Source organism: Biomphalaria glabrata, chromosome 7 (assembly GCF_947242115.1).
Source record: "Biomphalaria glabrata chromosome 7, xgBioGlab47.1, whole genome shotgun sequence".
Taxonomy (NCBI): Eukaryota; Metazoa; Mollusca; class Gastropoda; family Planorbidae; genus Biomphalaria; species Biomphalaria glabrata.
Genome location: NC_074717.1, coordinates 16,653,655 through 16,680,544, shown reverse-complemented (window position 1 = coordinate 16,680,544; position 26,890 = coordinate 16,653,655). Strand labels below are relative to the sequence as shown.

At 35.7% G+C, this 26,890-nt stretch overlaps 1 protein-coding gene across 6 annotated transcripts in view; it reads right to left on the bottom strand.

The window, feature by feature from the left end:
- LOC106078733 (cytoplasmic tRNA 2-thiolation protein 2-B-like) overlaps positions 1-26,890 on the bottom strand; it is a 115,456-nt gene that overhangs the window by 26,255 nt on the left and 62,311 nt on the right. For all 6 annotated transcript variants that reach the window (XM_056036725.1, XM_056036724.1, XM_056036723.1 and 3 more), the window contains 5 exons: positions 24,957-25,092; positions 22,029-22,075; positions 12,440-12,518; positions 10,990-11,081; positions 5,086-5,143 (listed from right to left, as the gene is read on the bottom strand). In XM_056036725.1, the coding sequence (XP_055892700.1) occupies positions 5,086-5,143; positions 10,990-11,081; positions 12,440-12,518; positions 22,029-22,075; positions 24,957-25,092 (412 nt within the window). The remainder of the gene's footprint in view (positions 1-5,085; positions 5,144-10,989; positions 11,082-12,439; positions 12,519-22,028; positions 22,076-24,956; positions 25,093-26,890) is intronic.

The window sequence follows — 26,890 nt, the reverse complement described above, 5'->3', positions numbered from 1 at the left end:
GCCTGGGGCGATTTGCGTCGGCTGACTACACACACACCACTACCCCCATCTGTGCCACCACCAGGTTTATAACAATATGATGTTCGTGTTCTGTCGGAGCCGGATAACTACATGTCATGTAATTAGCTTGTGTTGCTTAATATTTTGCAAAACTCTTAAATAACATACCTAGAGTGCGAAGTTCGAGCAGTCCCGATTTGACAAGAGGTTCGAACAGTTCACTTTTTATTGCTATAACTTTTTTATTTGAATGTTTATCAAATTACTACTATATTTCTACTGCGCATGCACCTTTTTCTTCACTTCCGACACATACTAGATCTATTTCCTTTTCCTTGTAAAGACTAAGTTCATGGTGAGGTCAAACTCAGGAGGTGTGGAATTATTCTTTTTTACTACCCGGTAGTGAAGGAAATGGGTAATGGGCTTAGGGCTATTTTTAAGCCTGATGGCTCATCAGCTCAAAGAGACTATTTGAAGTTGTGGAGGGTTGGAAATGGTGCAATGAATGGTGTTCTTGCGCTGGAGTAAAAAGAAAATGACTTTATAGTAAAAATTAAATATTAAAACATGTTTTTAGATATATTTTCTTTGATCTGTTCGAACCTTCCATCAACCCGATCGAGCTTACTAACTGGGGAAAAATCCGCTCGAGGAAAAGTACGCTTGGCGATACTTACCCTACACCTCTTTGACTTCGTATTTAATTTTAACTAAGCCTAGTGATACATTAAATCCAATCTATTTTTATAGAAAAAAGGACGAGGAATTCAGAGATACCATCAGTTTTTTCATAGGTCAGACCGTTACGGTGCTATAAAAATCCAAACTTGAAAATTGCTGCCAGCGGGCTTAATGCGCTCGAACTTCGCACTTTACTCTATATTCGTTTTTTTTTTTCTTTTATTACCTTATTTACCTTATTGTTTTAAATTCTCTTACTGATTGATGAATTAAAGCTTAACAGTATTTATAAAAAGGCATATCACAATCTGTGTGATGTGTGTATGTAGGCCTACGAGGCCACCAACTGTTATATATGTATTCTTGAATTTCAGACCAACGACTTGTCATCAGGCTTGTAAGTTAAAGTCCAAAGGACCACTTCTGGTTCTGGCTTCAAAGGCTAAATACTGATATTAGCTTTAGTTAACAGTTGGACTCTGAAGCTTTGTATGTCAATAATTATTGTTTGCGGCAAACGATATTTTATTAACAGCGGGAACCTCAATTTTACCTATTTATAGCTTGAACCTTAGATGATGCCGAAGCATAGACTAAATTGTAGTCTATAAGCCTATTATTGAGATCTATGTTTAGATCTACAGTTATATAGATCTAAGAGCAACCAAATATAGAAGAAAAAACTCATCCACACCCTCTCTGCCCAATAAAAAAAAATAGACTGAGTGTTCGACTGATTTTAACAACCCGTCAGATACACGTAGTGTTCCTACACATGTATTCCTAGTGTAGTGTGTATTGTTACAAATGACCCAGTGACAGGAAGAGGTTAACGTGTGACCCCGGCGAGATAACACAGCAGCGAGTGTTCTCTGGAATCTACGTGTATAAACAAAGACAGGATGTGACGTATCCTCACGTGTTGTTCCAGAAGATACGAGCAGTGTTTGTGCAACTTTGGAGGAGCGATTAGGGACTCTATATAAGCCAGAGAGTTAATGTGAAAGTCAGTCGTAAGTAGAGTCGTCGGTACAGTCGTCGTTACTGTTGTCTACTGTGCGAGACAGTAGAAGAGAGATGTGTACGACTCGATGCAAGTTAACTAGGGTAGAGTTAACTGGAGTGGACTACTGTCGTTAAAGTCTATACAGCGAACTACAGTGGACTTGAGCCGATACAGTCGATGTAAGACGTGTACGGCTCTGATTCGGTAGACTTGAATACGACTTGGTTCAGCTTTGGGAGACCTGTAGCGACACTGGAAAGTGTGTCGGTGGTCTGTTCTGTGGAATACGGCTCGATGCAAGTTGAGAAGAAATGAATTGCAACGAAGTGAAGAGATGAATTGCAACGAAGTTTAGCTAACTGTAAACTGACAGATATTGTAGTCTTCTACGCTACATGTTACAGTGAAGAATTGTTAGAGTTAATAGCCAATAAAGTTATATGAAGCTGAAAAATTGAGTCGTCAAGTTCTTTGCAGTGTTTTTATTTGTGTGCCTACTAGTATATTTAGCCAGAAGATTCAGAAATACGTAACAGTATAGTTGATGGTGTTGATCATCACACGTTTTTTTTTCCTTGGGCATACGCAATAGTGTTGAGTGGTCAGGCAAAAAATAACACATTGGCATGGTAAGTCAAGCATGTAGATTTATTATACCCGTACACTAGTTACAGAGGTCAAGTGTTTCACTCCAGCATATTTTTCCTTTGTTTGCTAGATCTAATTGCGGCATTATAGATCAATTTCTTTTATGCGATTTTAACAGTGGTAAAGAGGAGTTTCTTGGCACTCTCAAGTTATTACGAATACCGTTATCAAATCAAGACACTTAACGCAGGAGTAATATTCACGTTAACGCGTTAGGAAAAGTAATTCAACCGTAATATCTATTTACAGTGTCAGTATGCTGTCTTAGCAAGCTGCACTTGTCAATTCTGGCTTTAAAATGGTCAATGTCTATCAATAAATTGAATGTCAAAGACTAAATAAATAAAATAAGGAGTAGGGGAAGTTTAGCTCTCCCTTTAAAGATAGGCCTGGTCGTGTCTTTTACGCTAATATATACACATCTGACCCTTGTACTTTTTCCTACAAAATAATTAGTTACTGGCTTACTGGGCTATGAAATATCGCGGTTTGTGTTCTATGTAGCAAAAGGTCACTTGTTTAGGTTTAGTCCAACTTGCTAAGTAAGCAAACTTGGCATTCGTATAGAGATGTGACCTGTAGTCCAGCCACGTGATTGAGATTTTTCTCCAAATAAGCAAATTCATTGTACAGTTACCCGTGTAGAGGTATGGTTTGAAGTCCAGTCCCCCAAATTAAGATTTACTACCAAGTAAACAAACTTAGTTCCCTCGTATGACCTCTAGAGGTCCATTGTATCTGACTAGTGGTCACCTGTCTATCAATGAACTCAACGTGATGGACTAAACAAATAAAAGTGGGTAGGAGTTGTTCATCTCTACCTCTGGAGATATACCTGTTTACCCGTGTAGGGGTGTGGCTCGAAGTCCAGCCCCCTAATAAAGATTTACTGCCAAGTAAACAAACTCAGTTCCCTCGTAAGGTGTGACCTCTAGAGAGTGTCAATATGCTAACAATAAACCTACGTCCATATTATTTGACTTGTGGTCCCCTGTCTATCAATGAACTCAATGTGATGGACCAAACAAATAAAAAAGGGTTGGAAGTTATTACTCTCTACCTCTGGAGATATCCCCGCACAGCTAGGCAGACGTCTAATCAGCGTGACATTGTCAAGGAATATAACATCTTAACATGTTAACTAGCCCACTCAAAGGTCATGACAAAATGAAAAAAATGTGCCGGCCATTGCTGCTCTGTATTTAAAGCTCATTTATAATGTAAAGTTTTGTTTCTATTTATATTAACACGTTGTCTATATAATAAAAGATGTTTGATGCATATTCATAAGGCCTTATTTTTAAGCACATTATTATGTTTTAATATAAAAGTTAATACATTCTATAACAGACATTAATGGAACGAGGTCTACTTTATGCATAATAAATAGGTATTTTTTTTACTATTCGGCCAACTATCCTGCAGTGATATTCGACCGGAGCCGAATATAGCCGAATAGTGGAAAAAAGGCTGAATATTCGACAGGAGCCAGAGCTACTATCCGGTGCACCCCTAGTTCAAATATCAATTAGAGCTTATATTATAGAGATATTCAACTAATTTTGTTCACACACTATGATTTCTGCTTAAAAATTGGACCTCAGTATATATAATCACCCCTCACCCACAACAGACCAACATAGCAGAAGGGGAACAACATAATATATAGAACAGTTAAAATATAAATAAGAAGCTTTTATCATATAGATATGTAAACTAATCCTGTTAACAAACTGTGATTTCTACACACACACACAATATTGACTGCCCCCCCCATTCGAAAATTTAAGGTGGGAGGGGGCGGGATCATACAATCCCACTCCACCAAATCGGTCATCATACTAGAGGGGGAGGCGACATGATTAAAAATAGGATAAAATATAACTAATTGTAATTGTGTGATTTCTTTACTAAAATTAGCCCGCACCTCCCCTTCTGTGTGTGTTGGAGGGGGGGGGGGTTGGTAGAGGGGCCAGGGGAGCTTCCCATATATGTAAAATATTGTAAAATGGTCTACTATGTTAAGGGGGTGTCCATTTACGTTGAGCATGTAGGGCGCAATTATCGGCCTAGAGAAGCTCTGTGACAAACATTTCTTTTGTCTTAGTAAGGACAGTAGGCGTCATCGAAGGTTGAACACATTGCTATCTTTGAAAAACTTGACGCAGATACCTTCGTGCAATCGCTGCCTCATTTTGATCCAGGAATAAGTACTTTTAATGAAAACAAATAAACACGCGACGAGAATATTAACAATATATTACTAAAAGTTACTATTCAGTGAACGATTTGTGGGTGAAAAAATTATCAGTGAGACATTTGTCGTGTGAACCAGTTGTCAGTGAATCAGTTGTGAACGATTTTGTCGTGGAACCATGCTATAAGCATAATAGTAGCGCTATATAAAAGCTATAATTTAATTTAATTTAACAATTATAAAATTGATGGAAGGAAAAGTTCTCCGTTTGCAAGAGCAATTATTTTCCCACTTGGTTGTTACCCGGAGCTGTCCGCATACCTCACAAGGAAGCTACTGAACAAGTATAGGTCCAAGTCTCCGTTATTAAAACAAACTTTTAGGATGTCCAGAAACTGTCATGCAGTGTCACTGAAATATTACTATCATGGGCCCATAGCCTGTCGAATCGATTTCCTAATTAACAAAACAATTTGTTTTTCATTGGTCGAATGGAGAGAATGGCCAGTATATTTAAAATGTAAATTTTGTATAAAAATAAGCATCTCACCTTGCATATGTAACATTTCGGAAGTCTAAGATCAGCTTGCTCCAGTTTTTCTGATGTTCTAAACATGTAAAATATATAAATCAAAGTCCAGAGATTACTTTTAAAAATAATAATAATAATCTGTGTTATCCATATGGAAATTTATCGTACAATTTTTGCATTATACCAAACAAAACATGATAACTATAGAAAACCAGAATATACATTCACACCAGACTCACTCATAATTTACAAGTGAAAAATTTATACAGTGATGGGAACAGACTTTAAAAATTTTTAAAGAAATTTTGTACCCCCCCCCCCCACATACACACGTTTTTGAACTGGCCTGTCACGACGACTTAAAAAAAATGTTGCTGAATTTTCAGTTCACGGACCAAAGGTTTGGAACTCACTCCCCATTGATCTCAGACAGACAACATGCTATACCACTTTTAAGAAGAACATTAAGACCTACTTGTTTAAAACTTTTTTAGATTAACTGTTATTTCGGCAGTTGTGTTTATGTTTGTAATGTTGTTACAGCGCCTTGAGCCTACATTTTGTTTGTTAACAGCGCTTTATAAATAAAATTATTATTATTATTATTATTATTTAATATTTTCTTTAAATAATGTATTACATAATAATTACACTGCATAAGCTTTACTGCACACATGCACACAAAATGCATGCAAGGCACTATTGTTTGTACATATAGATGAGAGGAGAAAGCTTTTTGCAGATGCTTTATATCCGGGTCCAGGCAGTCTGAGCATTCTATAACTACTTTACTGGTATTGTAACAACTTCTCTCTCAAACAACTATAAAGAGTAAATGTGTTTGAAAATCAAAACATGCTTGAGTTTTGGAAATACTTCAAAAGTATGAGCTACACTTCTGTTTATTTCACTGATTATTAAATTTTGTGCAGGAGAAACTGTTTATTAAACTTTGCACATGAAGTCCACCAAAAGCAATTGAGAGAAAGCTGCTGTTTAAAATTCATTGAAGCTTTTTGTAAACTTGGTATATTGTTCTTTAATTTCATTAACACTTGCCATATTCTTCCTTGCCAACTGAATATTTTAAACACAGTTCTTCATAGCATTGGATAAATACTGGCCCGAGTTTGTGTCTTTGACTAAATGTTACGACGTATTGCAAATTAGAATAATCTTCGTTTACTTTCAATTTTTTTAGAATGCCATGTAGAGACAATGTTTCTTTAGCCTCTTCATCATAAGAGTTTGAGTTTTGAGTTTTTGGCACATCGGCACAATGTCGTGCCCGTAACCCTTCAGGGATTACTCTCCTTTCATATCATAAGAATAAAAAGTTTCAATATTGCATTTGTATATAGATATTTACAATTATTTTGTATATATATATAATCTGAAGGCATATCTAACATTTGTAGGTGTCTTTCCAAGGTTACGACGTGTTTTTGTAGTGAGTCATATTTTGTTTAAAATATCATTTCATATTATTACTATTAGATTTAAATCTAAGTTGAATCTGAGTACATTGTTAATAATAGCTATGTTGAGTTCTTGTTCACATAAGACGGTTGTTCAAGTTATTAAAGTTTATTTCACTAAAAAATATAACACGCCTACATCGGTTTAGTTGTACTAGCTGTCACAACATTAAACAACAACCTACAACCAGAACTTTGGAGGGGGGGGGGATATTTTTCCAAACCTTAACCCTATGCATAAACGCGCGTTTGTAGTGTTTCCCCTTCCACTTTAAATTCTTGATGACAAATCTTATAATATATTGTAAATCTGGGCGTGCACTTAGCTATAGCGCTTCTATTGAATGTGGGGGATATAATATTATAATATTATCCTGCGCATGACGTAATGATCAAAGGCCAAGGTGTGGTGGAAGTAGTTGAAATCTTTTGACAGATGAGAACGATTAGATAATTATGACCATGCCGCTGATAACATCATGAAAGGCCAAAGTGGTTGTCACATCAAGGTTTGTGACCTGAATGAGTGGGAATCACGAAGTATAACTTTTTGTTGTGTTTTACGTGAAAGTGAAATCTAATCAGAATTCTGGAAGTTAACCACATGGTCAAGAAGCAATAGTGGCCATGTTCTCAAGCTGTAAGGATGTCTAATGTAATGGATTCAACAATTTAATATTAAGTGTGTACGTAGAATATTTCATTGGATTTGTGAGGCACAATATATATTTCTTTATGGCTGGATTTGCCAGTTTTATGTGTATCTTATTTTACGGATAATAAAAGAAATGTCTGCTACTTGGTGACTTTGTGATCAATATCAATATTTGTTGTGCTGAGCTGAATAAAGTAGACATGCGAGGTAAAAAGTACTACACCAGCTCAAATTAAACAAGACATCTTTGATTACCGTAACATACACAAGTAAATGTCACATAAGAAAAGTTTGTTGTGAGTCTCAGCCTCCCATCGGTTCTGCCACTCTCGATATATATATATATATAGTTCGTCCATCGTGGTTCGATGATGACCACTTTGTCATCCAGGGGGCTGAGGGCTTTGCACTGGGGTTTTATGCCTCCTCATGTGGCTGGTGAGACCTATGTGAGCCCGGAATGTTCGGCCGCACAATGGGCAGGTTATTCCAGCTGGAGCTAGTGTCGTTTGCCTTGCTTTTCTTATCTGGCGTTTTTCTTCTGCCAGCGTTGTTCTTTTTTCCTCAGCAACCTGTCATGTGCCTCTGTCTCCCAGGTGCCTGGGTCTATGCTGAACGCCAATAGCACTTTTGCAAGCTGTATCAAACCATGGTTTGCTAGGCCGTTTTGGATTTGCGGAGGTTAGGGGGACAACTTTCTTGGCTATACTAAGTAGCTTGCTTGCAAAGGTATCAGCTGGGTTCTGTTCATCGAGGATATTTTCTGTGATATCCTCGGAGCATCTTTTTTGGAATTGTTCCCAATCGGCCTTATTCAGTTTCCACCGCTGAGGTCGTCCCAATGAGGGAAGATTGTTAGTAATGATGATTGGGAAGTGATCACTTCCCTGTAGATCATTGCTAACTGACCATTTAAAGTCGTCCAGAAGTCCAGGGAAGCATACGGTGAGAGATCCAGTTCCTGGGTGCAAGTAGGTCTGTGATTCATCATTAAGTATGCATAAATCATGTTGGAGGAAGATATCCTCCAGCATACGACCTCTTGTGTCGGTATTGTTGGATCCCCACATGGTGTTATGGGCATTGAAATCCCCAAGGATTATATAAGACCGGGGGAGTTGATTCAATAGGTCCTCCATGTCTGTTGGGTTTAATGGAGCGCCTGGTGGTAGATACAGGCTGCAGCAAATGATAACCTTGTGAAGGGTTATCCTAGCTGCTACGGTCTGTAGTGTGGTCTGTAGTTCTACCCTCTCATGGGGGATGCTATCCTTCACAAGGATACAGACTCCACCTGATGCTCTCTCTGCATCCTCAACATTCTTGCTGTAAGCACTGTAGCTTCGGAAGCTGATGCTATCTTTCAGAAATGTTTCCTGTAAGCAGCCAGCTACAGGAGTCTCAGAGTCCATCAGTAGCTGCATTTCCTCATAATTGGCCTTGAGGCCTCTACAGTTCCACTGTACAATTCTGGAATCCATGACTTATTCTAAATGACCTACTTGGAGCTATTAGGCCTTGGGAGGCCCCCGGAGGGGTTTCCCTTTATTCCAGTGACCTTGGTATTTTTATTCTTGGGTTTGGATGGAGGGCAACACCCATTTGGGGAAAGTCTTTCTCTCTGGAGAGGGGAGATCCTTCTGGTTAGAGCGGAGGTTATTTCCTCCTCCCTCACCTCGGGCATCTTCTCTGCTTTGATTTCTCCCTTTAGGGAGTTGGTCAACCTCTAATTCAATAGAGGTTGGGGTGTCTGGCTGGGTTCTCTGTGGAGAATTTGTGTCAGACATGATGTCTCCGGGTTCTCCCGGAGTGTTGGTTTTGACGTGCTGCTCAGTCTCCATGCTCTCATCAGCGAGCACAGAGAACCTGTTCTTTAGCATGACAGCAGGGCTTTCTTGTCTCTTCGGTGGTGTGTTCTTTGGCGGTGTTTTCTTCTGAGTTGGAGGAGGAGGAGGGGGTGGTGGGGTCAATGTGTCCATCTGTGTGGCTATGGATCTTCCTATCTTAGCAACAGACTGGGCGTAGGTCTTTGTCAAGCCGAATTGGCCCTTGGGTAGGGCCAATACAGCCGATTTCGCCTGCCTGAAGGTATATCCATTTCTTGCCTTGTACTCCTTCACGGCAACCTCCTGTTTCCACACAGGGCAGTCCTTGGAGTAGGCTGAGTGGCCAGCGTGACAGTTTGGGCATTTGAACTGGGCTGTGCAGCCCTTGTCCTCATGACCCTCTCCAGCACATCTGGCACACACATTGTTCCTCTTGCAGACTGCCGCGCCGTGTCCATAACCCTGGCACTTCAAGCACCTCATGGGGTTGGGTATGTAGGGCCTCACTGGAACCCTTCACATACTCTGGCGGTGTCCTAGTTCCGAATGTGAGGATAATAGTGGCGGTTTTGACCTCCTCACCATCCATGCGCCTGGTAATGCGCCGGGCATGGGTGATTCCTTCAATGCCCTCCATTATTTCCTTCTCGGAACATTCCAGTTGGTCCCTAGAGCTGATTACACCTCTGCTAGTGTTCAGACTCTTGTGTGGCATGAGAGATGAGAGACATGGAGATCACAGATTCTTCTGCATCTTAGAAGCCCTTTAGATTGTATCTTACTATCGACTTCTACAAGAAGTTCTGATGACATATACAGCTTTGATACACTCTTGGGCTCTCCCACTATTGACTTGTAAATGAGAAAAGGGCTCATCTTTGTCAGACTTTTCCCCTCCTCTGTGCACCTAACCACCAGAAATGATGGCCTGGTAGCACAGCTTTTTGTGGTCTTCTCCTTTTTATCCTCCATACGGCGTCTCTTGCCCAGACATAGGTCTGGGGCAAGTAGTTTTTTTGTGTGTTTTTTTATCCATAGGTGTTCTTATTAGTTCGGCACCTGTGCTTCCCACCCGCCATCGAGTCCAACAAGGGGACGGGCCATTCGGATGTCCAGAATGAGCTATATGCTATAGTCAGTCAGATGCTGCATCGGACATGTGTCCGATACGGCAGTTCCCTGATTGACTCTCCAGCCACCGCCCTCCAGCATAGACATGACCAGCCGGTTGACCCAGAGCGGCCATCTGGGCCTCAGGTCTAGGGGAACTTGGAGCCAAAGTAACCCTCTGGAGCCAAAGTATTGTGTTGTGGTGGTTTATCCTCAGATTGCCACCACTCAAACACCAGGATCTCTTTATCCCCCCTTACTCGTCTCAGTCCACGGCAAATTGACTGGTCTAGGACGTAGTGAGATTTTAAAGATAAGAAGACAGAGTGATGATCAAAGAAGGCATACTGAGGAAAAGAGGAGGCAGACACAATGATAGAAAAGAAGTAGTTCACTTTTGAGCTCCAAAAGTGCTAAGGAAAGAGGGGCGCAGTTTAACGTCATGTCTCGGGACGCCCGAGATTGGGTGTTGGAGAAATAACATGTAAAAACTTTTAACAGACAGACAAACATAGTGAGTTGATTAAAGCTTTATAAATAATTTGGCAAACCCTGGCTAGGGTTAGAACTCCTCTTAAATTATATTTATAAAAAAAAAAAAAAACCTGTTTTAGGTTATAGTCAGAAAATTCCCGTTCCAACTATTTTGTTAAGACAAAAATATCATATGCTAAGAAAACGCTTATATAAGAAGTGAATCAGCCATGATAAGCCAATGAATTAATACAATTTATACTTCTAAATACATGAACGATTATACAAATAAGCCTAATAAGACATCAAGATTGTAATCAAATAATATTGTAAAACAGTTTCATTTCATAAATCCTAAAAATGAGAATTAGTGACTCACCTCTTAATGTTATTAACAGTGGATGGGAAATCTTTAAGCAAGCTTAGAACAAACATTTCTGTCAAATGTTCAATACTCAAAGATGAAGTTTTCTGCGTTATACAAAACAGTTACTTTTGTAAATATAAAACCTTTTGAAAAACAAGTTTCTAGGTAAGTTTAAAATGAACTTATTTAATAATTGACAGCACATAAAAGTAGATGAATGAAAATGCTAGTACCATTGTGTGAGGATTGCTTAAATCATTTATTTAATGTAGAATGATTGAAAATGATAAAGAGAAATTGCTCTATACCAAAAAAAAAAATAGATACATTTCACTTAAGTTCTCTCATGAACTTTCATGACTAGCCTTGTTCCATTATTCTTATCTTTAGATTCATTGGCTTTAATAAAAGCCTGTCTAATAAGGCCATTTATCTGTGTTATATTATCACAATACACTTAACAATACTGATGTTTAAAGTTACACTCCATTTTTATTAACTTGAATCAAAGAAAGAACAACCAGCAGAGACTAATACACAGTGACTACACACTACTGACACACTTCAGAGTAAACCGTGAAATCAAGGGAGACTACAAGAAAACAAACACACACACAACATACATAAACATAAATACACATATAAATGTAACAATCTGACGTATGTGTGACAGTTTATTTTTGTGGATCTTGATTAGAAATATTTGAAAAATGCTAAAAATATATTGTTCCTAGACCTTTTTAATACTCTGTCTTGAGATAAAAAAAAAAAGAAAAGTCTATATAAAAATAGAATTTTCCTTTAAAAAAAAAAAAAAGCCAGCATTGCATCTTTGATTCTATTATTGTTTTAAAAATACCTACTTATCAAAAGTTAAGTTATCTTTCTGCAGTTGTCACTGGCTCTTTATTTTGTGGGCTTTTGATATTTATAATTATCAAAAAAATAATAATAATAATTATTACTCAGTAGCCTTCGAGCTCATTTAGCCTTGGTTAAGAAGGAAAACTAAGTTCATACCATGGCTGCTGTGCAGATTAATTCAACAATGGGAAGGGTTTTATGAGTCAACCAAGAAAAATAATCATGTTAACCTTAGGCAGCAGAGAGTGCAACAGTACTTTCTGGTAGAAGTAGGCATAACAAATTCATTTCACAATAATAAAAAAAAGATGTTTTGGGTGAGTGATGACTCTGAAGTTTAGTTCTTTTCCTTTTATTTGCCTAGTTAATTATAGAAGTACTTAAAGAAAAAGTACTTTTCATTTGTTCCTCCAAAGTCAATACATTTAGGAAATTTCTTTTTGTTGTATACATGACTAAAAGAATATATTAATTTAGAATGCCAAAGCTGAGAATTTTAAAAAATTGGCTTATTTTACAGAATGCTTGAATTTCATGCATTAGCATTTACATAAGTAGGAAAAATATATTAAAAATATTACTAATGTTGCTTATTTACCTTAATGACAATAGGATTAACTGTACTTGGTACATCAAACAATTTATTATATGCTGCAAGGTCTGAAGAGCTCAGGTCCCTAAAAGAAAATAAAGAAGATAAGAAAAAACATTAAGAAAAACTTAAAGTTATGATAATGCAAAAATAGATATACAGACCAGAAAAATAACTAAGTGTTAGAGACAAAGACATTCCAATGAAAACAAATTTAGATGGTTTGATATGTCTACCATTAAGCATATCAACAGCATAACAAAAGCAGTTTTCTTTCAAATTAGGAGTTAGAATATCCATACAATTCAAGACAGTGACAATGACTATTCCAGCTGGATGTGTACCTTGCTGCCCTAAGTGAGGTGCATTTGGCAGGACAAGGGTCACTGAAAAAGAGGAGAGATGGATACATGCTCTACTGGTTTGGGAGAGGTTCCTAGGAAAGTAGGCAAATGATAGTAGGCTTTATGGTCATACAAATTACAGTTCACACCAACTGAACCGATTATCTCACTTAAATTAAACTACCACAAATTTTTTACTGTCATTATTGTCTAAGCTCCCATCTAGTTGATAGAACCAGATGCCAAGGAAAAATTCTATGGTGTTTTTTTTGTGAGTCCTAAGCATGTGGACTTCACAGAACTTCACAGAATAGATTGCAGTCTTGGTTGACTTCAATGTTTAAGTGGGAAGTGACTCCGAGGGGTTGGGGTGATCGCCCTCCCCACCCATTCCCCATTAAATCACTCAATTTGTGTACAAAACAATTAACTTTTAAGAATATTGTATATACTATTTATTTATACTTTAACCAGATTTTAAATTATGTCGCCCCCTCTGGTGAGGTTTGGTGTGTGTGTGTGGGGGGGGGGGATTACATCTATCGCCCCCACCCCTGACCATATTCCATTGGGTGGGCAGGTTAATTTTTTTTTAAGAAATCACAGTGAAAAAAATTAGTCAAATATCTATATAATGCATGCTACTTATTGATATTTTAGCCTGTTTTTTTTATTATGTTGTCCCCCCTGTCATATGTTAGCTGATTCTATCAGATGGAATGGGTTATGTAACGCTTCCCCTCACTGTCAACCTTAACCCTTCGGGGAGGGGTCAATTTAATTGGGGAAGGGGGTAGACGGATGTATTTTAGAGGGGAAATTACAAAATTTATGTAAAAATAAACAGTCACTAATATAAGTTATACATGTAATATATTAGCTTTTTTTTATACAAGCTCCACTCCCCATGTCAAATGTAATCATTAGGGATAAATATAAAATGGAGACCTATCTGATTGATTGTTTACATTCAAACCCCCCCCCCCTTTCCCTTTTCTGTAGAAATTATGACTTTTAAAGGCAAGAGTTTAATGTAATTTCCCAGGTTCTAACATTTTTATTCTCTGTCATGAATTTCTTGCAATTATTAAAAAAAAAGGATTTGTTCTAAAAAAATTTTAATTCATAAGAAAATTGTGTAAGTGGAATAAATGAGATGAATTTTGAGATTAAATCTGTTTTTCCATGTCGCCTTGTCCTCATTAAATTCGGTGATGATACTGCCATTGTCGGTCTTATTTCAGGAGACGAAACTCACTATCAAAGCTCGATAGAAGAGTTTACAAACTTGTGCACCGACAACTTTCTAGAACTGAATGTCACAAAAACTAAAGAATTTATAATAGATTTCAGAAAGAAAAAACAAACTATACAAGAACTGCAAATAAACACAACATCTATAGAACAAGTAAAGGCATATAAATATCTAGGCGTTATCATTAATAACAAACTTTCATGGGAAGACCACCTTGGAACTCTGACAAAGAAAACAGCCCAGCGACTATTTTTTCTATACAGACTCAATAGCTTTAAACTAAACAAGAAGATCCTAGATACTTTTTACGGCGGACTATACAAAATCTGCTAACATATGGAATAACTTGTTGGCAAGGCAACGCTTCATCTAAACTGTTGCGACGTCTAGAAACCATCATAAAAAGGGCATCAAAAATTACACTCACAACATTACCACATTTAATGGAACTTTTTGAACAAAAGTGTCTAAGGAAAATGAAAAAAAATTTTGGAAGACAAAGGCCACCCGCTCCATCAGAACTACGTCAGGTTGTCGCAAAGTGGGCGGCTGCTGTCAATCAAAACAAGAACAGAGCGATTCAAAAACTCGTTCGTACCTCACTCTGTCAGACTATATCACCGTCACTCGTTGATCAGGGAACATGAAAAGCATCAAGATGCCTGTGTGTAGTCGCTGAAGGAACTCTTTATGTTGTGTCTGTTGTATTTATGTGTATTTTTCTGTTGTGTTGTCTTTATATGAGAAAAGAGTCCTTGTAATTACAACAAATTTCCGTAAGGAACAATAAAGCAGTCTTAGTCTTAGTTTAACCTTTTCTGAATCTTATACTTTTCTATTGAATAAATAGCTTTGGGCCTATAAGTCATATCTATGTCAGAGGAAACTGCTTCAAATACAGAAAATCAATAGTATAGTCTTCTTGTTATATTTGTTCTAGTATTAGCTTTTGCAAGACTAATTATGGTTATGTAACAAAATGAAGCTTCATACAAATTAATTACTGAAATATGAATGTCCTTTTAAAATAATATTTTTAAGTCAATTTTTTCAGGAGTGACACTTGAATCAAAATCAGCTTTTGAATATATACAGACGCATTTCATGTGTCAATCTAGTCTTGCAAGTTAATCAATATGGGGATTTCATGATAACTTTTAATTTATTATTCATCATCGGCCTCCTTCAGTCATGAAACAACTATGGTTCATCTCGAACACTTTTTCATATGGCTGTTAAGCCCTATTTTGGAGAGACATATATTTCATGTCAAGGTAGCTTTCGCTTTGGTGGTAGAGGAGCTGGCCATTTTCCGTGTGACACGCTTTTCTTCAAGAGTCAAGGCCCATGTTTTCTCGCTGTCTATAGCTTTCTTGGTCACTGTCTCTCTCCAACTCTTGCAGTCTAAGGCTATCTCTTCCCAATGGTCAGTATCAATGTTTATATCTCTTTTTATCACATCAACACAACAGAGGTGGGGGTGACCAGTTTTTCTTGAGCCAGGCTATCAATGGAATACTATTTTCACTGCTAATCCACAACGCATTTGACAAATCCACCGAAGGCATCTATCTCCATTCCAGATTTGATGGCAAACTCCTAAATATTGCCAGACTGAGGGCCAAAACTAAAATAAGAGCCACCCTCCTAAGAGATATGCTATCCGCGGATGACGCAGCGGTAGTGGCACACACGCAAGAAGAACTTCAGTCACTAATGTCCCGCTTCTCTCAGGCCAGTAAAGAATATGGCTTGACTATTAGCACAAAGAAAAGAAATGTTATGGGACCACCTGCTACAGCACCACCCTCCATCCTCATTGACGATAACAAGCTGGACGCTGTAAAGGAATTCTGCTATCTGGGATCCACAATTACAGATGACCTGTCTCTAGAAGAGGAGATAAAAAAACACATAGGGAAGGCTGCCTCGACCTTCGCTAGACTCAGGTCAAGAGTTTGGGAAAACCATAAGCCAACTACGGTGACCAAAATGGAAGTCTACAAGGCATGCGTTTTGAGTACACTGCTGTATGGCAGTGAATCATGGACCACCTACGCAAAGCAAGAGAGAAAACTGAACTCATTCCATTTGAGATGTCTCCGTAGGATCTTGAATGTCACATGGAAAGAAAAAGTGTGCAATACTGAGATCCTTGCGCAATCAGGTATTTCCAGCATCTTTACAGCCCTCAGACAACGCTGGCTTGGACATGTTCGCCGGATGGAGGACAAGCGCATCCCGAAAGTCATCCTCTATGGTCAACTCGCGACTGGCACAAGAAAAACTGGTCGCCCCCACCTCTGTTACATAGATGTAATAAAATGTGACCTCAAATCAGTGAACATCAATACTGACATAGCTCTAGACCGCAAAAGATGGAGAGAGACAGTGACCAAAAAAGCTATGGACAGTGAAAGTACATGGGTCTCAGCTCAGGAAGAAAAACTTACAATCCGAAAAACGGCCTGCTCCTCTACCACAGAAGCAAAAGCCACCTTAACCTGCGCTATCTGTGGACGGGAGTGTCTCTCCAAAATATGGCTCCACAGCCACATGAGGAAGTGTGCTCTGAGATGAACCATAGTCGTTCTACGACTGAAGGAGGCCAATGATAGCTTTCTTGGTCACTGTCTCTCTCTAACTCTTGCAGTCTAAGGCTATCTCTTCCCAATGGTCAGTATCAATGTTTATATCCCTTTTTATCACATCAACATAACAGAGGTGGGGGTGACCAGTTTTTCATGAGCCAGACGCAAGCTGCTCGTACAGAATGATTTTTGGGATGCAATTGTCCTCCATCCGGCGAACATGTCCAAGCCAGCATAGGCAGTGTTGCCTGAGGACTGTAAAGATGCTGAAAAGGCCCGTTCTTGCGAGGATCTCAGTATTACACACTCTTTCTTTTCATGTTATTTTTAAGATCCTTTGAAGGGAGTGTAGGTGGAATGAGTTTAGTTTTCTCTCTTGTTTTGTGTAGGTTGTCCATGACTCGCTGCCGTCCAGTAGCGTGCTAACAACGCATGCCTTGTAGACCTCCATTTAGGTTGCTGTGGTGAGCTTCTGGTTTTCTAGCGAAGGTTGATGCGGCCTTCCCTATGCGCTTTTTTTTATCTCCTCTTCTAGTGACAGGTCACCTTGAATTGTAGAACTGAAGTAGCAGAATTCGTTTATTGTCAATGAGGATGGATGGTGATGCTGCAGCAGGTGGTCCCATAACTTAAGTTTTCTTTGTGCTAATGGTTAGGCCATACTCTTTGCAAGCCTTAGAGAAGCAATGCTAATCCACCAGCAGTTGACAAATTCACCGAAGGCATATATCTCCATTCCAGATTCGATGGCAAACTTCTAAATATTGCTAGACTGAGGGACAAAACTAAAACCAGAACCACCCCCATAAGAGATATGCTCTTCGCAGACGACGCAGGGGTAGTGGCACACTCACAAGAGTAGATTCAGTCATTTATTATTACACCTAGATATTTTGAATTTTTAGTCTGTGTGACTGGTTTATCATGAATAAAGTATTGGGAAGTAATTTTTATTTGCTTTAGTTTTTTTTTTTGTTACTCTTAATAACTGGCATTTTTCTGGGTGGAAAGACATACTCCAATTTCATTCCCATTTCTGTAATTATTCTCTTTTTAGCGGCCCCCGAAAGGGGAAAAGACACTATTAGTTTTGAGTGAAATATTTGTCTGTCTGTCCCGTTTAGATCTTGTAAACTAGAAAAGATAGTGAAAATCCGACATCTCAATATTTTAGACCATTCGAAGTTCTGATGCAACAGCTACTTTTTTCTTTTCTGAAAGCGAAAAATCTAATTTTATAAATCACTTATGCAAGCAGTTTTTTCATATAAATACACCACTTTTACAACTATTAAAAAAAAGTAACTTCCAATGGAAGACAAGACAAGAAAAAACATTACATAGCGAATGGTCCCAGGCAACCCCTGGCATATCGTCATTTGAACCCATAAGAAAGTCACGACCCACAGATTGAGAACCCCTGGTCTAGATCTATTACAAACTTAATTACATATTGAGAAACCTGGTCTAGATCTATTACAAACTTAATTACATTAATTACAAAACTAATTGATACAATTACACTTCATATTAGCTTTGTTTTTTTTAAGTTTTGTTTTTCGTGTTATGATTTATTGAATATTCTTTATTTTTGTGTGGCCATTTTCATTTATTTTAAAACTTAGGAAGAGATTTATTTTAATTAAATTTATGTATTTACTGCACTATAAATCTCCCAGTGAAAGTGTGTATACTCCTAAAACTTTCATTTTCTAATTGATCTGAATATTTAATCTTCAATTAATGAAGCAATGTACTAGATTTTGCTTAAAAAAAAGGTAGAAATCGTTTGTAAATAGTTGGTATACAAAATTTATCCTAATAATCACCAAATGCACACTAGCTGAACACAGAACTAGATCTACCTTTGTCAACACTAAACTTAAAAAGGAAACAACAGTCATAATCAATCATCACACTTTAGAACAATGCAACTTCAAAAATAACCTAACATACACATCTATAACATTAAAGAAGATTACCCATCACAAATGGAAGTTCTCAATCAGACACAGCAGAAATAAATACCTATCACTGTTAATATTAATGGCAGGAGATGTAGAGTCAAATCCAGGGCCTAGATCTAAAGATAGATGCAACATCTGCAAAAAAATATGCACCCTGAAACAGAAAGCCATTCAATGTGACACGTGCGATGAATGGTACCATGCATCATGTCTCCATATGAATACACCTGTGTATTATGCCTTAGGCAACAAAGACGCATCATGGCACTGTGTACCGTGTGGGTTACCTCAGTTTACATCAGGACTGTTTGATTCCTTTGATGCGGACACATCTAACCCATACAACATCCTAAACACCATCCCGAACCAAACTCACCAACCACTAGCCAGATCCACTCCTGTTAAACCTAAATCTACTAAAATTAATACAACAGCCTCACTAAACAAACCTACTAAAGAAGTAATACCAAAATACCTTAAAACCTTAGTTATAAATTTTCAAAGCATTAGGAACAAAACAGCAGACTTAGAAATTTTATTAGAATGTGAGAAACCAGACATAATTGCAGGAACAGAAACTTGGCTGCATCCTGAAATTTATAATGCAGAAATTTTCAATAGTAATTATGAAATTTTTAGAAAAGATAGGGCTGATAATCATGGAGGAGTTCTTTTAGCAATAAAAAACACTCTTATAGCAGAAGAAATTACCTTACCTAACTCAAAAAATGTAGAATCAACATTTTGTAAAATTAATACCACCTCAACATCCCTAATAATAGGCAGCATTTACAGACCACCAAATTCTAGTTTAGAATACATGCAGGAACTATGTAATCAGATTACTACACTTAAAGAGACAAATAAAAATGCAGTTTTTTGGATTATGGGTGATTTCAACCTACCTGATATAAATTGGAAAACACTAACCATAGATAAACACCAAAACCTTAAGGACATAAATGAGCTTTTCATAGAAACTTTACACAACCTAAGTTTAGATCAAATCATTAAAAAGCCAACTAGATTAAACAACACATTAGATCTCTTCTTAACCAACAGACCTGGATTAGTAGTTGATTATGAAATTATCCCTGGTCTATCAGACCATGAGATCATAAAAATACACAGTCAGATAAAAGCAGTAGCCAATACAAAACTCAAAAGAAAAATCTTACTCTGGAATAAATGTAACCTAACACAACTACACCAAGCTGCACTAAACTTTCAACAAACATTCTTATTAGAAAAAGACATTAACCAACCAGTCGATGACCTCTGGAATTTCATTAAAAACCATCTTAAAAGCATAATAGAAAATCATATACCAACTAAATACACATCAAACAAAATAAATAAATGCTGGTTTAATAATAGACTAAAGAAGCTTTGTAAACAGAAGGAAAACCTCTATAGAAAATTTAAAGAAACTAATGCAGAAAGAGTTTACAAAAAGTATATAAAAATTAAACACTTAACCCAAAAAGTAAGCAGACAGCTGCAGAGTGAATACATAAACAATGTAATATCTAAAGATAACAACAAAAACCTATGGTCATACATTAAGTCTAAGAAAATGGAAACAACAGGCGTAGCGCCATTAAAAGATGAACATAACATAATACATAATGATAATGAAACTAAAGCAAACATTCTAAACAAATACTTTGCATCAGCATTCTCAGCCCCAGGAGACAAAGACATATTACTGAATTTGAACCAAGTAGACAACATAGAAGATATAGTAGTACAAGAAAATGGAATTCAGAAACTATTAGCCAACACCAAACCAAATAAAGCTTCTGGACCTGATGGTATTCCAGCTAGATTACTCAAAGAACTAAGTAATGAGCTAGCCCCAGTGTTCAAAATACTCTTTCAGGCTTCACTTAACCAGGGCAGAGTACCAAAGGACTGGAAAGAAGCTAATGTCACCCCCCTATTTAAAAAAGGAGAAAAATCTGACCCAGGGAACTACAGACCAGTATCACTTACCAGCATCACATGTAAAATCCTAGAACACATAATATGTAGCAACATCATAAACCACTTAGACAAACATAATGTCCTCACACCATACCAACATGGCTTTAGGAAATATAGATCATGTGAAACACAACTAATAGGACTAATTGATGATTTTTCAAAAGGTTTAGATAATAGTGAACAAATAGATGCTATCTTACTAGATTTTTCTAAGGCTTTTGACAAAGTTCACCACCATAGTTTGCTTAAAAAATTAAAATATTTCGGCATTAATGGTCCACTGCATCAGTGGATTAAAGACTTTCTGATAGGGAGAGAACAAACTGTAATAATAAATGGCTCTAAATCAACACCGATAACAGTAAACTCAGGTGTACCTCAAGGTACAGTCTTGGGTCCACTACTATTTTTAATTTACATAAATGATTTACCAAATTGCATTAGTTCAGGAACAAAAGTCAGATTATTTGCAGACGATTGCATAATATATAGAACAATAAAAACAACACAAGACACAGATATTTTACAAAGAGAATTAGATGAATTACAGAAATGGGAATCAAATTGGAGCATGTCTTTCCACCCAGAAAAATGTCAGTTGTTAAGAGTAACAAAAAAACTAAAACAAATTAATTCCACTTATCTTATTCATGGCAAACCAGTATCACAGACTAAAAACGCAAAATACCTAGGTGTTATAATAAATGAAAAACTATCATGGAATCCACATATTGATGAAACTACAAAAAAATCAAACAAAGCATTAGGATTTATTAAAAGAAATTTCTATAAATCAAATAAGAACATAAAACTAAAATGTTACTTAACCTTGGTTAGGCCAATAATAGAATATGCATCCTCCGTTTGGGACCCCTCAACTCAAGAAAACATTAAGAAACTGGAACAGACACAAAATAGAGCAGTGAGATTCATAACAAACGAATATTCACATTTGACTAGAGTAACACCTTTAGTAAAATCACTAAATTTAGAAAGCCTTCAGGAGAGAAGGCTCAAAAGTAAAGTAGCAATCATACATAAAACACTGAACCATAATCTTCAAATACAAAAACAAAATTTAATAAAATACTCTGAAAGACACAAAGATAAAGGCACATTCCTCGTCCCATATGCTAGGACAAATTTGTACAAATACTCCTTCTTCCCTAGTGCTATTAGAGCATGGAATGGGTTGCCTGAGCTAGCCAGGAAAACCAGTGACTTGGCAGAATTTAAGTCATTGGTTAATATGCATGACTAAATGCATGACGCGTAGGACGTAATCATCTTCTTTTTTGAAGTAACGTCTGTATTATATAAGATAAGAAGAAGATATTACTTATCAATTTAATTTAATTATGTTATATTTTTTTTTATATTCACAGAAATCCATAATTAAAATAAAATGTTAAAACTTTACAATATGATAAAATATGTAAGTGTAAAGCTTACCTTAAGGGCCGGATAAACATGACATTATTTCTTGAATCTGAAAATCCCTGGGTATAAATATTTAATTATATGAATAAAATGAAATAATTAAACATTTTAAAAGCTTGCACTATTTCAGTGGTCTCTCCAGCTACAGAAACAATATCATTTTCCTTCTTTTCCCTACAAAAATCGATTATCATTTCTTTGTTTTTTTTTATTTTAATAATAAAAAATTATCTTTACAGTATTTTTCAATGTGTTCTATTTCTCTGAAATACTCATTTACATCAGAGCTCTCCAAGAGCAGGACAAGAAAAGCATCATTATCGGCGAATTTTGTGAAAGAGCAAAAAGGACTATCGGATTGAAAATCATTGGTGTACAAAATGAACCACAACTTAACTATGCATGCATTGGATATTACAGCGAGTGTTATCAATCAAGAGTGGGATTTCTGACAGTACATATAAACAAGCAAAATATAAAAAATCCTATTTAAAAAAAAAAACTTATATGAAGGGGAAGAACTCTGTCCTTAAAACAATAATTACAATAAATAATTGTTTAAAGTATCAACTTTATCGGAGACTGAGTGAGGAAGAAATAGTGGAAATTATTTTAGGAACTAAACCCAACAAATTTAGCCATATCTGTGGATACTGAAGTATTAGTTTCCATTGTTGCTATTTAACAAAATAATAAATTACCAGTAATTAATTGTCTAATTGGTTGGTTGGTTTTTAGCCGAAAGGGGAATAGACGCTATTAGTTTTTTGTGATCTGTCTGTCTGTCCGTCCATCCTGTTTAGATCTCGTAAACTAGATAGTATATTTTAGACCATTATGAGTTCTGATGGAACGGCTACGTTTTCTTTTCTGAGAGCGAAAAATTTACAACTATTCATGACCATTTACCATATTTTAACACATTTATGCAAAGATTTTTTTTTTTTAATTTTATTGCTAAGTTAATTAAGTTCTGTCATATTAACTAATACATTTATTTTTAAAAATGTGTACTTTTTTTTAAGAGAAAAAATCTATTTAGTATGCATATAAGTGGAACATAATTTAAAACAACAATTAATAAGTAGTTTTTCATATTATCGTTTGAACTGCAGTGCAGCATGGAAGTCATAAAACATTAAACTATTTTTTTTTTAGTGTAAATAATGTTGTTTTTTTTTTTGAGGCTTTCAATAACAGATTGACCCTTTACAAAACAATGAGATCAATTATAAAATCATTATATGACATCAGTTAGGCCAGGTTCACCTATTCCTTAATCTGCTGGACCATTGGTGCACCAAAAAAGATATGTCAACCTTCTTTCTCCATTCTTCTCTGTTATTTGCCTTTGATAGAATTTCATTATGATATTCTTTCTGAAAATATTGAAATCTGTCTTTTTATCTGCCTGGGTGGACCACTTCAGGAGCCAATTTTGAGCTTGTTTTAAACACAAACTGCCTTTGTAACCTTGTTTTTCTATTTCTAAATTTGGTTCAGTGTTTTATGTATTATTTCTATGTTACTTTTTATTCTTCTATACTAAAGTGACTCTAAATTTAGTGATTTTACCAATGGTGTTTCTCAAATCAAATGTGAATATTTGTTTGTTATAAATTTACTGCTCTATTTTATTTCTGTTCTAGTTTCTTAGGTTTTCTTGAGTTGAGGATGACCTTGTCAAAATATTGAGAGAAATTAAGAGGTACTTTTCAGGATGAAAAACTAAACTAAATTAAGGCAATGAAACCAAGATATGAAGCTCAAACAAAAAATGAAAAATGAACTGCTACTGTGAACTAATGCTAGTAGGTCTTGGTATCAGTTATTTTAGGCAGTGAGATTAGCCATGACAAATTTACCTTAAAGAATATTTTGATCCCTATTTATACTGCTTAGGCTACCATTTTTAGTCTCTAGATATATAGGTACTGATGAATTCAAATAATGTAAATTTTTAAGAAAAATCGCTTTTGTATAGAACATCTTGCCTTGTCTTTTAAAAAATTAATTTACTTGAGAAGTGAATCAAATGTCTCTACTGGGGAATGATATGATCCAATTAGTAAAGGATGAATTAAGGCAAATATAATGCATGAGAATAAAATATGATACAAGGAAAGCTAAGCTATCTTTCTTCAATGGGACAGTTTTTTGAGGCAATAAACAATTGGGAAACATCTGAAAGAAGGGGTATCTGGGTGAATGTTACCATCTTCGCTTTTTAAATGCATTTGTAAAAAAAAGTTGAATTTAAAAAACGTTGAACGACCTGAATTCAAACTTGTGGGTTAAAGCTTCCTCAAGCTAATGTGCCAGGGAAGTGCTTAAGAAAATAGAAGGTTTTATAGTTATCTACTGTTAAATTCAAACTTTTCTCTCTACAAAGTATAAAGGGAACTAATGCAACTTATGCCAACACCTCAGTGAAGTACAATTTCTTTCCTTCATCCAAGATGCCAAACAAAATAATTAATTACAATTAGTTAATTGATTAATTAGTTGTTGTTTTTTTATGGATTCTTGTTTAGTCAGGTACTAAAAATAATTTTGTAAAATTTCAACTTGATTTGAGATTGGGTGTGGGAGAAATAACATGTACAAAATTTTTACCAGACAGAGTGACTTGATATAAGCTTGTAAGCTTGTAAAAAATTTCATTTCCAAACTTTTATCAAAACTTGTTTAAAAACTTTTTGGACAATAGATTACATGTAGCCTACATATCCCGTAGCATTTTTCCCTAAAAAAATACTGATACACTGAAACTGATTAAATGTTCCTATAATCTTTCCTATAAAGTTTTGCAAATCTGCTATCATCCTCCCAAGTCCCAAATGTCAAGACATAGTCAAAATATCAGGCATTGGAGAGTAGGATCTATGATAAATATGCATATATAAATCATAAAAAAGTTTAGAATTTAATTAAGCTTACAGTGCTCTGAGAAATCTGTGATCCCCTTCCCTGAGCCACACAAGACAGAACTTGAATAGCTAGTTTAGTGCAGTTTTCAGCTGTTAGTACTTTAGATATACCTAGTTCGGTAGCAATGGTCACAATCAACTGGCATCTTAAAATAAATAAAATAAATCATTTTTTTTTAATTTTACAAAAATAATATAATACAAAAATACATTGCTACTAAAAATATTTAAATGCCAAAAAAAAAAGGGGGGGGGGGGGAGATAAAGTTTTAAAAAAAATGTTCAGACTAACATGACATCTGCAAGTAAGGAAGTTCCTTTGTATAAACACACTGAAGAAACAAATAGTTGAATGTAATTTTTCTTAAGTTTAATGTCTTCAATTTAATTTCACTAAAATAAATAAATCAAGCAATGAACAAATTCACATAAATCACTTGAACAAATTAAATGAATAGTAGAGTAACTTGATTGAGAATGCATATGTTATTGTTAAACAAAGCACAGTGAATACAATTTTGACTATGAAATGCTGATGACCAACAACTCTGATAGCTAGCTTTGTTTTCTTTTTACTGTCTACTAAAAAGACTTCTGGATTGTTATACAATATTTGACTATTTCTATCTTTCTAAGTCTATCTAAATCTGACACAGCTATATATTTCAATATAACCTATTAACTTGGTCATTACACAAACACTACTCGATCCACATTAATGATCCATCTCTACCAGCTGACTTATATATTTAAGCATGACACTAACTCAAGCCATCTTAAGATGCTTGTACACACATATTACAAGCATGTAGACCTAGACATTATAATTTATCTAACCCACATAATATTTAATTTGTAACATTGAGACATGTTTTAGTTGCTATGTAAAACCAAAAAAATGTACCAAAAGTGAACAAAATTAATGTAAGAAACAATACTAATGAAGTGAAAAATGAAATGTATTTTTAAAAAATTGTGTCATCAATGAAACAAAGTTCACATGGAATTATTTAGTGACTCATTGAATATGTGTTAACAATAAGTATGTGTATTTTATATTATTTTTATAGCTGATATCAACAGAAACAAAAAAAATGTAATTGATTGTATGAAGTTACAAGTAGTACAAAAATACAATTTTATTTAAGTACTGTACATCTTGAAAGAGTATCTGCTAACACATTCATTTTTCCTAGTATGGTCTTGTCTGTAAATTGATAATCAGTTAACAATAAACTCTAACCAGTTAAGTAACTGTTAGTAATTTTTCTAGTGTTGAGAAATTGTAATAGGAGAAGAATGAATGGTTTACCTAATTAGTTTTCAGTAAAGTGAATTATAGTCTATGGTTAAACACTTTCTCAATTCTGGAATTCCTGGTTTCTAGAGTTGACAGTAGAGAATAGAGTTCTGTAAAAAAGTCTTTAATTATATCTACAGTTTTTTATAGTTCTGTTGAAAAGGTATCATGCTTACCTAACATTTCTTGATTAGGTTTGTCAATGTTGATGTAAGTGCAGTGTAGTTGGGTATGAACGCTCTGTCACTATCTTCACACTTATTTTTTAGTATGTTTATTATAAATGTTTGTCTGGATGACTCCTATTTACTGTTGCTGTGAATGATTCCTCAATGTTTTGATTTGCGAAATGACCAGTATATAGAAGGCAAGTAGCCCTGTAATGTGTATGATGAAGCCATGTTATTCACTTAACTACTGTTTGGTATTATATCAGATGTTGTTGCTGTTGAAAAACCTTTGTCATATATCCACTTTTAGTAAGTTAATTGTATTTTTTTCTAAAGATCTTGGATTGTTGTAATGGAATCTATAAATTTAGGCACTGGAAATTTAGGCACCCAGTATTTTAAACACCTGGAAAATTAGTCACTCTTTAATAGCGACCTTTATTTTGAGCATAATTTTAACATACATTTTACCCT